This window comes from Myxocyprinus asiaticus, chromosome 5 (assembly GCF_019703515.2).
Source record: "Myxocyprinus asiaticus isolate MX2 ecotype Aquarium Trade chromosome 5, UBuf_Myxa_2, whole genome shotgun sequence".
NCBI lineage: Eukaryota > Metazoa > Chordata > Actinopteri > Cypriniformes > Catostomidae > Myxocyprinus > Myxocyprinus asiaticus.
This window is the reverse complement of record NC_059348.1, coordinates 53,412,263-53,425,913: the sequence shown is the minus strand read 5'-3', so window position 1 is coordinate 53,425,913 and position 13,651 is coordinate 53,412,263. Positions and strand designations below refer to the sequence as shown.

Sequence of the window (13,651 nt, the reverse complement as noted above, 5' to 3'; positions counted from 1 at the left end):
CTAAACATTCTAACAAAATAAATCAAACAGAAATACAGAAAACTTTCCTAACTCCTTAACTAACATAAACAGGAGAGAAAAACATGAATAAACAAACCTACAGCTTCCAGGTAAAGTCAGTGGTGATTCAGCAGTTAAGGCTCTGGGTTACTGACCAGAAGGTCAGGGGTTCAAGCCCCAGCACTGCCAAGATGCCACTGTTGGGCCCTTGAGCAAGGCCCTTGACCCTATCTGCTCCAGGGGTGCCGTATCATGGCTTACCCTGTGCTCTGACCCCAACTTAGCTGGGATATGTGAAAACAAATACATTTCACTGTATATATGCAAATGTATAATGTGTGACAAAAATAAAGGCTTCTTCTTCTAAAGTTGTAGTTGAACAAAAGGTACCAACAAAGATCACAAAAGACTGACAAACATAAGTGCAGGTTTCCAACAACTTTGGGTGTCAACAGCAACTGGTTTCACAACAACAAGCTTACAACAATTTAGGGACACTTCCCCACACAACAACCCTCAGCACTGTTCTTCAAACAACAACAACTACTCTCTTGCAGCTACTGTCTTCTCCCTTATATCACCCTCCAAATCCAGGTTGTAGCCAATCTCAGGAGACAGGTGATTATTAGAAGGGGGAGCTCCTAAACTGGGAGGAGGAGCATCAAATAATATAGGCACCTAAATGAGAGAGAGAGAGAGAGAGAGAGAGAGAGAGAGAGAGAGAACAACCACAAAATCTACGCCCACATACAGACACTTACAGGACATCCTGGAGTGTTCTGACTGTCAAAATAAAATCCAGAGGGTTTTAAAGTTAAAGGTTCAGAACAAATACATAAAAAAAAATTATTTGTTTTGTTTTGTTTTTCAAGCTATTATGTTCAACCATATTTAAAAAAACTAAGCAGTGACACATTTTCACCGTCTGCACGTGATAATTCTTGTGTCCTCGCTGGAACCTGTTGTCCTGTCCCATGTAATCATTATCTTCTGAAAAACTGGCACATTGCAGCTTAGCTGCTCGGTTTGATGTGTCTTTGTAAAAATAAGCAATCTGAGAAATTATATTTTCAATCAGGCCAGTGTGCCGGCACTCGATGTCTGAATGACGGAAATGTGCCATTTCACGCGCCACTGTACTAATCCAGCCTCTCTCGTTCTACTCATCCTTAACAACAGACCTGCCAGCCATCTAGCGCACAGTGAATACAAAACACAGCCGCTCCATTACTGCTAACGTAACCATGGTGACGGGATATTCAGTCTGTGCATCTTCAGCCAGTTTTACTCTTTGATAACACCAGTTACTCAAAAGACACACATAGCCAATTCATTTGTTTCCTAATCTATTTCTCTAAAGATCTAAGGCAAAGCTGATACTTCAATGAGGCATCAACTAGAATCCTATTAAGTCTCATGAGCTATGTAAGAGCAACCTCTGATCAACAGATGTTGTGTTTGTGAAACAAAAAGTATGAATGAATGGCTTTTTATAGTAATTGTTTCAATAATTACTAATATCGACTTAAGTTTGGGTCACGCAAGACTCTCCTAACATGTCTTTGATTGTATAAGAACAAAACGTGAGCTGCATGTTCCATGTTGCCATGGTGTCCACGGCGACCGGCTCGTGTCAGTGCAAAATCATTATGCATTTACCGTAAGCACATGACATCACTGTTCTGACTTACAACGTAAATGTCTCAATGCACGTTTACTGCTTTACACTCCAAAAAATATTATAATAATTTTTACTAATTTAATTCAATTTGATGGAATTTTTTAATTAAATTAAAATGTGTAAATCATAAAAATAGACTAATATATATATATATATATATATATATATATATATATATATATATATATATATATATATATATATATATATATATATATACACACACACTACCGGTCAAAGGTTTTTAAACACTTGATTGAAATGTTTCTCATGATCTTAAAAATCTTTTGATCTGAAGGCGTATGCTTAAATGTTTGAAATTAATTTTATAGACAAAAATATAATTGTACCACCATGTTAATTTATTTCATTATAAAACTAAAATTTAATAAAAATAAAAAAAGTTTTTGAAATTGATGACTTGGACCAAATAATAAAGAAAAGCAGCCAATAAGTGCCCAACATAGATGGGAACTCCTTCAATACTGTTTAAAAAGCATCCCAGGGTGATACCTCAAGAAGTTGGTTGAGCAAATGTCAAGAGTACATGTCTGCAAATTCTAGGCAAAGGGTGACTACTTTGAAGATGCTAAAATATAACACAGTTTTGATTTATTTTGGATTTTGTTTAGTCACAACATAATTCCCATAGTTCCATTTATGTCATTCCATAGTTGTGATGACTTTACTATTATTCTAAATGTGAAAAAAAAATTATAATAAAGAATGAGTGTTTCAGAACTTTTGACCAGTAGTGTGTGTGCGTGTGTATATATATATATATATATATATATATTGTGTATAGCAAACACCACTTACTAGGAGACCGTTGCATCTAAATTGGTTTTAAGGCAATTCTTTATGTCTATGCTTAGCTAATAATTTTAAAGAACAAAAATCTCATCTGATTATGACACCATTTCACTCGCTTTTGGAGCACCCTGCTGGACATTTCATGGGGAAACTGCAGCGAAACATGTAATCAAGTAATTTTGTTTTGCAAGAATGTTGCAACAGTCACGTAATGTTCATGAAAGAGCAATGGATTTATTTTGGTATCCTAAGTACTGTATGTACAACTATATGGTTAGTTACTTTTAAATATTTGCATTTTGCATTATATTTCCCTGTCAGAAAAGGTTAGTTATTAATACAGCCTGCTTGTACGATGAAATCAAGATCATTTGGCCCCTTCCTCACCTCTAAGCAAAGCAATTCTGTCTCAGCATAATGTTTTGACTTGCGCCCAAAAGCTTCTAGAGGATTCAAAGGGATAAAAACAAATGCAGCTATCTTTGAGTGCTGTTATGTAGCGTCTGGCACATCATCTGTGACAGAGCACTAGGCGTTTGTGTGCAGATGCCACAGGCTGCAGTCTTGAGCACTGCTTTACATAAGACTTATGTAACTCAACAGCTAAGTTTTATAGAATCTGTGGAGTCAATGAGAGACACGGACAGATGTTCAGAGCAGAAAATCAGATAAGCTGATTAAAACTCCAAGTTACTGCTGCAGCTCCACTGGAGGACAACAAACACGACACGGGATGTTTTTTTCAGGATCCAGCAAGAAGGGTTGCTCTTTCAGAGCTCAGGAGACTTAATGGGGTTCTAAGTTATGTGTCACTGAAGTGTCAACTTTGTCTCAGATGTTCCTCCTAAAATTTCTTAGGAGAAATAAAAATAGACACAAATGAGTCAATTGTTGACATACAGTACAAGTATAAAGCTATAAAAAGAATGTTAATCGCATAGCTCAGAGCATTTGCTCTTGTCAGATCTGAGCACAGTTTGAGAGGCTAATAACCGCCGTAACTAGAGGTAGACCAATATATCGGTTTTACCAATTATTTGGAGCCGACAGTTGCTTTTTGGAACGTTATTGGCAAAAATGTATGCAGATAGTTTTTTCTTCATTTAGTTATTTCAAAATAAGTGTCCCTGTGTGTTTCGAGCTTGTTTATACTTAAAAGTTTTGTGGTATGCACCAAATCTTAATTATTTCTGGTTATTTTGGGGGTTTTGGTTGAACAATAAACTGCATCTGGAATTTTATTCATTTAGGACTCTTTGTCTGTGCCCATCATAGTAAGGAAAGAATAAGATTTTTTTTTTTACATTCTATAAATCAATTTACTGATTAATTGGTTATTTTCCTTTCCTACCACGTTAGTTATCAGTATCAGCAAAATCCACTATTGGTCAAGCTTTAGTTGTAATGTTTTTTGAAGTAATGAGTAAAGAAAGATTTCTTAGTTAAACTGTTACAAAGGTGGAATAGAAAAGGTGCACAAAAGTTAACATTTTCTGTTAACTTCATGTTTAGCGGTTGACGGATGGTGGAATTTGCCAAAACAATAACTAAGGTAGATAAAAGGCAGATAACAATTAATCGGCCGATCAATTTTAAAATCGACCAGGAAAATTAAAAATGGCACTCCATGTCAAAAAGTTTGCTGACTCCTGCACTAGACACTCTCTGACTCACTATCCTGCTGTCTTAATCACCAGCAATCCGGAACCTGAAAGCAATTTTAGGTAATAAAGAAAGAAGGGCAAGGAGAACAGAAGAAGAAAGTGGAAGACAAACATGAGATCATCAAAACTTTAATCTGTCCAGTCAGGAGCATGAGACAACATATCAGACAATACATTGTCTATTCCTTTGATGTGTATGAGATGGTATATCTCCAAACAAAATGGGAAACTCTAACACTAATATCGTTAATTCTGACCTATGTGGATCAGAAAAATGACCAAACAAAACATCAAAATTCTGGAGAGTCTCAGAATTTTTTAAGGGCGGCAGAAACACACTGTCTTCAGGGGCCTTCACATCATCACTCTCCCTGGCCAATGGACGAGGAGACTCGTCTGAGACAGTGACAGTAACAGAAACTGGACTTTCTTTTCTTGAATCAGAACTATGAGGAAAATACAACATGAGCAAATTTACATGGCACAGCTGCTTTCTGTCTGGGGTAGCAATTACATAAATTTGCTCAGATACCTTCTGTGTAACAGTATATGGACCTGTAAATCTCGCACGAAAAGTAGAGCCAGGTGAAAGCAACAACACTAAACCCTGATCACCCGGACTAAAAACACGACATTCAGAATGGCGGTCGAACAACATTTTTTCCTGTGCTTTGGCTAGATTTTCTTTTGCACTCTGCCCCACCAAATCCAAACGTCTGCAAAACCCATTGACATAATCTGACAAATTTTCAACTTCAACTCCTCCTGCAAAACTGCAAGTGGACCACGCACTGTGTGACCGAAAACGAATTCATTTGGACTAAAACACAAACTCTCCTGTGTTACCTCCCAGGCTGCAAGCATTAACCAAGGTAACCCCTCTTCCCAATCACGATTTAATTGAATACAATAAGCATGTAACAACGCTTTTAGGGTTTGATGAAAGTGCTCAAGGGCACACTGACTCTGAGCATGATACACGCTTGATTAGTTATGCTTCACTTTAAGTAGTTGCAAAATCTCCGCAAAAAGACGCAACGTAAAATTGGTCCCTCGATGACGCTGAACAATCTTGGGTATGCCAAAGATAGAAGTGAACTGCGTTAAAGTTTTTACAACAGCTTTGCTGGTGATTTTTCGAAGTGGGTAAGCCGCGGGGTAACAAGTTCCTTGGCACATTACCGTAAGCAAATATGCATTATAAGACTTGGATGGAGGCAAAGGGCCAACGCAGTCAATTATTATATGTTCATATGGCTGACTGATGACAGATATTGGACACAGTGGTACAGGCTTCAAAGACTGATTGGGTTTACCTGTCAACTGGCAGGTATGGCAGGTTTTTATAAAAGCAGCAATGTCTTTTTTTAGGCGGGGCCAATAGAATTGACGCAAAACTCGCTTGTGTTTCTCGCAAAACTCAACATGAGCAGCTCGCAATATCACATCCCTAAATTGACTGGGCACAGCTAACTGAATTATTGGCTCACCAACACAATCTTTATTTTGGTGCGATCACTTCCTTAACAGCAATTAATCCTGAACTAAATACCTACTCACAGCACTCTCCACATCCCCGGGCGGCAGAACAACATCAAACAGCGATTGCAAACCAGGGTCACTCCATTGTGCAGCCACCAAATCACTGCGAAAAACAGGAGAGAGACCAGATAAGCCAGGTACTGCAAACTTTGACAACTCTTTATTTTCAATGATGAAGCGCGGTTCATTGCGCGTGTCATCACCGCAAAAATTTCGGGGAATTCCTGCACAAATGAATCAGCTTGTAAATGCAATTGAACCGACGTAACTACAGGTGGAGGAGCCACATCTCACCACACACGCCCCCCTGCCAAATTATACCCCAAAATTAACGAAACGCCATCCATTGGCAATGATGGCCGCACCCCAAGGGTCACCTCCCCACAGATCAAATCAGACGTCAAGTCAACCCTATACAAAAGAACGGACAAGACTTGTAATCCAATTCCTCGAATTAAAACATTTTTCTCGGCACTTTACACAACAGTGAAAGGTAGAACGGAGTCTAAAATAAAAGATTCAGATGCACCAGTATCTCTTAAAATCTTAACTGACACTCTATCAGTACAACCAGGCAAAGACACAAGACCTTCAGCGATAAAAGGAGCATCATTTTGTATAACTTCAGCTTTGGAATCAACACTTACATTTGTCGCCTCCAATGCCCAGTGTTACGACAGTAATGACCAACATAACTTGGATCTGTTTATCCACGAGCGAAGTTAACAAATTTAGGAGTAGAGGACAAATAATCAAATTTCCGTGAGCGCTGTGTAAACATACTCTCTCGGTGACCCGCACTGCCACATAAACGAGCATCCCCATACCCGCTTTTGTGTGTCAATATAAATTCATCTGCAAATACAGAAGATTCGGCAGCAGTTTTGGGCTTGTTTTCATTGATATATGTAGCAATGTGGTTAGCTCACATTAGCTTTGCATTACCCTGCAATACATTTAGTCTTCCCTTGCAATACATTTTGCTTTCCCCCGCAATAGTTTTACGTTCCCTTGCAATACATTTTGCATTACCTTGAATTAGTTTAGCGTTCCCTCGTATTAGATTTGTGTTCCCTTGCAATACATTTTGCATTCTCTCGCATTAGTTTAGCGTTTCCTCGCATTAGCTTTGTGTTCCCCTGCAATACAATTTGCCTTCCCCCACAATACATTTTGCTTTCCCCCGCAATAGTTTTGCATTCCCTTGCAATACATTTTGCGTTACCTTGCATTCGTTTAGCGGTCCCACCCATTAGCTTCGCGTTCCCTTGCAATACATTTTGCTTTCCCCCGCAATAGTTTTGTATTTCCTCGCAATACATTTTGCGTTCACTCGCATTCGTTTAGCGTTCCCTCGCATTAGCTTTGTGTTCCCCTGAAATACAATTTGCGTTCCCCCACAATACATTTAGCTTCCCCCGCAAAAGTTTTGCGTTCTCCCACTATACAGTTTGCATTCGCTCGCATTAGTTTAGCGTTCTCCCTCAATAGTTTTGCATTGTCTCCGAATTGTTTCGTGTTCCCTCACAATAAGTTTTGAATTTCCTCACATTAAGCGTTCCCTCACATTAGTTATGTGTTCCTTTGCAATATGTTTTGCGTTCCCTTGCAATCGCTTTGCGTTCCCTTGCAATCGCTTTGCATTCTCTTGCAATACATTTTACATTCCCTCGCATTAGTTTAGCGTTCCCTCCCATTCGTTTTGTGATCCCCGCAATACATTTTGCATTCCCTCGCATTAGTTTAGCGTTCCCTCCCATTCGTTTTGTGATCCCTGCAATACATTTTGCATTCCCTCGCATTAGTTTAGCGTTCCCTCCCATTCGTTTTGTGATCCCCCGCAATGCATTTTGCATTCCCTCGCATTAGTTTAGCGTTCCCTCCCATTCGTTTTGTGATCCCCCGCAGTACATTTTGCATTCCCTCATAATAGTTTTGCGTTCCCCCACAATACATTTAGCTTCCCCCGCAAAAATTTTGCGTTCTCCCACTATACAGTTTGCATTCGCTCGCATTAGTTTAGCGTTCTCCCTCAATAGTTTTGCATTCTCTCCGAATAGTTTCGTGTTCCCTCACAATAAGTTTTGAATTTCCTCACATTAAGCGTTCCCTCACATTAGTTATGTGTTCCTTTGCAATATGTTTTGTGTTCCCCTGCAATCGCTTTGCATTCCCTTGCAATACATTTTACATTCCCTCGCATTAGTTTAGCGTTCCCTCCCATTCGTTTTGTGATCCCCCGCAATACATTTTGCATTCCCTCATAATAGTTTTGCGTTCCCCCACAATACATTTAGCTTCCCCCGCAAAAGTTTTGCGTTCTCCCACTATACAGTTTGCATTCGCTCGCATTAGTTTAGCGTTCTCCCTCAATAGTTTTGCATTCTCTCCGAATAGTTTCGTGTTCCCTCACAATAAGTTTTGTATTTCGTCACATTAAGCGTTCCCTCACATTAGTTATGTGTTCCTTTGCAATATGTTTTGTGTTCCCCTGCAATCGCTTTGCATTCCCTTGCAATACATTTTACATTCCCTCGCATTAGTTTAGCGTTCCCTCCCATTCGTTTTGTGATCCCCCGCAATACATTTTACATTCCCTCGCATTAGTTTAGCGTTCCCTCCCATTCGTTTTGTGATCCCCACAATACATTTTGCATACCCTCGCATTAGTTTAGCGTTCCCTCCCATTCGTTTTGTGATCCCCTGCAATACATTTTGCATTCCCTCATAATAGTTTTGCGTTCCCCCACAATACATTTAGCTTCCCCCGCAAAAGTTTTGCGTTCTCCCACTATACAGTTTGCATTCGCTCGCATTAGTTTAGCGTTCTCCCTCAATAGTTTTGCATTCTCTCCGAATAGTTTCGTGTTCCCTCACAATAAGTTTTGAATTTCCTCACATTAAGCATTCCCTCACATTAGTTATGTGTTCCTTTGCAATATGTTTTGTGTTCCCCTGCAATCGCTTTGCATTCTCTTGCAATACATTTTACATTCCCTCGCATTAGTTTAGCGTTCCCTCCCATTCGTTTTGTGATCCCCCGCAATACATTTTGCATTCCTCGCATTAGTTTAGCGTTCCCTCCCATTCATTTTGTGATCCCCCGCAATACATTTTACATTCCCTTGCATTAGTTTAGCGTTCCCTCCCATTCGTTTTGTGATCCCCCGCAATACATTTTGCATTCCTCGCATTAGTTTAGCGTTCCCTCCCATTCGTTTTGTGATCCCCCGCAATACATTTTGCATCCCTCACATTAGTTTAGCATTCCCTCCCATTCGTTTTGTGATCCCCCGCAATACAATTCGCATTCCCTCACATTAGTTTAGCGTTCCCTCCCATTAGTTTAGTGATCCCCCGCAATACATTTTGCATTCCCTTGCAATAGTTTTGTGATCCCCCGCAATACAATTTGCATTCCCTCACATTAGTTTAGTGTTCCCTCCCATTAGTTTAGTGATCCCCCGCAATACATTTTGCTTTCCCCCACAATAGTTTTGTGATCCCCTGCAATACATTTTGCATTCCCTTGCATTAGTTTAGCGTTCCCTCCCATTCGTTTTGTGTTCCCTTGCAATAAGTTTTGCATTCCCTTGCAATAGTTTGTGTTTCCTCATAACTGCGTATCCTTGAAATTATTTTGGGTTCCCAAAATACCTTTATACATCCCTTATGGAAATTAAGCATGGTTTTACTACAGTAACCATAGTTGAACTACAGTACTTGAAGTAAAACCTTAGTAACCACAAAATTTACCATGGTTTTAAAAAACATACGTATACCACAAAGCAACCATGGTGGTACTATAGTAAACTGAAGTAATCATGTATTTGTTTGTTTTTTTGACCAAATGATTATGATTTTTATTACCATTGTTTTGATTTTCCTGTATTATGGTTCATGGTTCAAAATAAATATGGTTACTGCAGTAAAACCATGGTGAATTTTGTGGTTATGGTTTTACTACAAATACCATAGTTAAACTATAGTTAATGTAGTAAAAGTGTGGTAAATTTATGGGTTTTTACTACAAATACAATAATTCAACTGTGGTTACTGTAGTTAAACCATGGTTAATTTTCATAAGAGGTCGCCTGTTGTGAGTGAACGCATAACTTACTTGGAGAGAACGCAAAACTACTTCTGGAGATAAATTCCCCCCCCCGTCCTCTAAGGGGCTCTGTAGATGTCAGCTGAAAATGAAAGTCGTTTCAGAGGTGGATCAGTTTTTTACATGTTAAAGAAAGATTATGAATAACACTAAAGTAATTGAGTACATTAAGACCAGAAACATGTATGAACTAAGAAAGTAAATAGAATTAATTTTGATTTCATGTTGACTTTAAAGCCTCCCCTGAGTACTGTTGTTAAAATGGTTCCCAAGTTTTCTAAACACGTCAAGTGTGCCTGATTCTACCCTGCAGCACGAAGGTGTGCTTGTATGCAAATCTGCAGTACAGGTATAAGCATGTCTGTTTGCACGAGACTTGCACACTCAGCATTGAGGTTTGACATAGTTCAGGTTCTCAATAAAAGTGTGAGCAAGCAACCTCATGACTACCAAGAAGAACCTCTTTTGAAACCAAACTTCACATTACAAAGCTTATAATGTAAATGCATTTCCAACTTGGAGAATCCAATAAAAACGGTGTGGAACAGAACAAGGAACAGAAACCATTTGATGTCCTTCCTCCCCAAAATACCCATTTCCTTCCTGTGACTCCCTGATATGCTTCTTTGCAGCTTTGACTGGATATATCAGTCCAAATCTCACTTTGATCTCTCAAAGAATGGCATTAGGTCTCATTTTCTTTAGACACAAGCTTGAGCCACAGTTGTACAAGAGGCAGTAAAGACCAACGTTAAAAATCCCCGGTTATGTCAAATGTGTCTCTTCTATCGTCCAAACTGTGCTTAGATTTGCCATGATACCAACTAAGAGGACATATTTTCACACAGGTTTTTTATACTTGCTCTTTCAGAGCTCAGAAGTCTGAATCGAGTTTTGTTTAGTTTAAGTATCAACTTTGTCTCAGATATTTCTCCTAAAAGTTCAGATCATTTTGTCTTGGCAGAATTTGATGAGAAATGTTTCAGTTCATATTAAGATCTCTGACATCTGACTGCAGGCTTTTGCTTTGGAAAGAAACATCATAAATGATTTCTCTTTAATATCTCCATTGTTTCTCCTACAATGCAATGAGATTAAACTGAGAGTAAATGGAGACTTTTGCCTGCAGTAAGTCTCCTGCTTCTTAGACGTTTCTCAAGAGTAAAAGACCCCAGTAATCTCACATGTGTCTCCTGTACAGTTTCAGAAGAGATCTCAAAAATATCTAAAACTGTGCTCAGATTTGCCAGGGTACCAAAGTCTGCAATCAAAAGTGAGAGATCTCAAAATGAACTCAAACATTTCTCATCAAATACTTCAGGGAGCAAAGGAGCCTGGATTTCCCTATATAAAATTCCCTGATAATCTAATTTTACCAGCCCCAACCAGTAGGTGGCTGAATGTGAAAGTGAAAGTGTAGATTCACAGTAAAAAAGGACATAAATATTGATTTGTTTCTCACCAACATCTATCATACAACTTCAGAAGATAACCACTTATGGATTACTTTTATGCTGACTTTTTGTGCTTGTTGGACCTTCTGAGTTCTGGTCACCATTCACTTGCATTGTATGGACCTACAGAGCTGAGATATTCATCAAAAATATTAATTTGTGTTCAGCAGAAGAAAGAAAGTCATACACATCTGGGATGGCATGAGGGTGAGTAAATGATGAGAGAATTTTCATTTTTGGGTGAACTATTCCTGTTGGGCATTTCGCCTCGTATCCATATAACTCTCGGTAACCTAAAACCAAACACATTAAATACTGCATCCCTTATTTAACTCCACTTGAAGTCAACATTTTCATGACAACAATATACAGAGACCAAAAACTAGATTCCAAACCCAGCAGACGGAAAGGGCTGATGTTCTTATGGGCAAAAACTGTGGCAAGAAACAGGATTATAAATCCTGAAATAAATAGAAGACCCCTGGGGGAGAGCACAGGACCTGAGAGAGACCCCCTGTCCGCATGTTCTCAACAGGATATTCTACAATAACAGCTGTCAACACAAGGCACATTGGGATTCAGGATATACGCTTCGGCTTTCCATAACACTCCACGCTGATTATCACACACATTGATTTTGAGTTTATATTTGAAGGACATTCTTACATTGACATCAGCAATGCAACTATAAATGCACGACAACATCAGATCACGTGCCGTTCAGGGGCGTAGATTCCAGGGGGGATCCCCCAATAATCAAGACAAGCAAGTACAACCCCCCCCCCCACCACCCCCACAAATATTTATACCATGATCAATGGAAACATGTAAATTCTTCATACTGTAACCCCCCCCCCCCAATGTTCAAGCCAAATCTACGCCCTTGGTGCCATTACACGCATAGCGTGTTCAGATGAGGTAAACAAACACTAAAAATTAATTTGCATGCAAAGATGTGCCAAAATTGGCTGATAATACATTTATGGAAGATGCAAATTAATACAAACGATGAAATCTCCCATGCATATAAGTACATGCCACAGGGAAAAGCTGCTATTTTATTTTAACAATTAAACCAGAGACAAATGAATGCTTTTTTCGGGATATTCTGCATTTTGGCACAAGAAAGTAGGCTAAATTAATGTGTAAAAAAGTAGCATAAGACAAATAAACTGACCCTTATGTCACATCCAAAAATATGTTATAATAGTACCATGATACAGTGATGATATCAGATGGTAAATACTATGACATTTTAATGCAACATGGTATTGAGGCTTACCATTTTCACATATAATAGAATTTCACAGTAAACAATGCCATTGTAAGACATTTTGTTACACTGTGTATTTTTATAGCAATGCAATGTATATGCATTTACACAGGAGATTTAAAAACGAAACTATGTGCTAGAGTACGGTTTGATTACCATATTTTTTATACCATGGTGCTGTTTGCTTATGTCAGGGGCTGCAAAGATTACCGTGGTGTTGTCAAAAAAAAAAAAAAAACAGAACAAAAAACACTGCTTTCCATAGTCTTAAGGCAATGCAATTTAAATGGTTTGGCACAAGAATCCGACCCTTAAGTCAATTGAAAGCCGCATACCGAGATCTCCAGCGTCCATCCCGCATCCCGCACCGACCACCGCGTCTGCGTCCTCCGTCAGCGCAGCGCATCCTCCGGCCCCGGGCATTGTCGCAGCGGCTCCCTCCATCAGATCCTCATCAAACGGGCCGTCCAGCGTTAAATACAATAAATCAGCGATAACGGAACCCGCTACATGATCCTGTCTCCTGTGCGTGTGTGTGAGCCCGCTCCTGCCAGCCGCGTCTTCGCCAGTAGTGACGTCACCGGCCCAGGCAGGTCTGTGACGTCATCGTATTTTTTTTATAATATATAAAAAATATTTTTTTTTAAATCCTCTTTTTCTACGGAGAGCGGCAAAAAAAAAATTAATATAAAAAATAAAAAAATAAAAACATTAATAATATTAATAATAATAATAATAATAATAATAATAATATATATATATATATATATATATATATATATATATATATATATATAAATAAATATATATATATATATAGAGAGTAGCATATAAATATATATATATATATATATATATATATTATTATTATTATTATTATTATTATTATTATTATTATTATTATATATATTATATATATATTATTATATATATATTAGAGAGTGGCAAAAAAAAAAAAAAAAAAAAATATATATATATATATATATATATATATATATATATATATATATATATATATATATATATATATATATATATTTTTTTTTTTTTTTTTTGCCGCTCTCCGTAGAAAAAGATGTATGTTTAAAGTCACATTAAAAAAAAAAATAAATA

The 13,651-nt window shown here is 38.1% G+C and overlaps 1 protein-coding gene across 4 annotated transcripts in view; it reads right to left on the bottom strand.

Annotated features, from left to right (window-relative positions):
- LOC127440426 (phosphatidylinositol 4-phosphate 5-kinase type-1 gamma-like) overlaps positions 1–13,086 on the bottom strand; it is a 77,040-nt gene extending 63,954 nt beyond the window's left edge. Inside the window, exons 1-2 of one of the 4 annotated variants that reach the window (XM_051696981.1) lie at positions 12,874–13,086; positions 5,715–5,803 (exon numbers count right to left, since the gene is read on the bottom strand). In XM_051696981.1, the coding sequence (XP_051552941.1) occupies positions 5,715–5,803; positions 12,874–12,944 (160 nt within the window). In that variant the 5' untranslated portion in view covers positions 12,945–13,086. Of the gene's footprint in view, positions 1–5,714; positions 5,804–6,347; positions 6,485–12,873 lie in introns of those variants that run through there. The other 3 variants (XM_051696984.1, XM_051696982.1, XM_051696983.1) reach the window with 3 other exon arrangements.
- Positions 13,087–13,651: the final 565 nt, after the last annotated feature.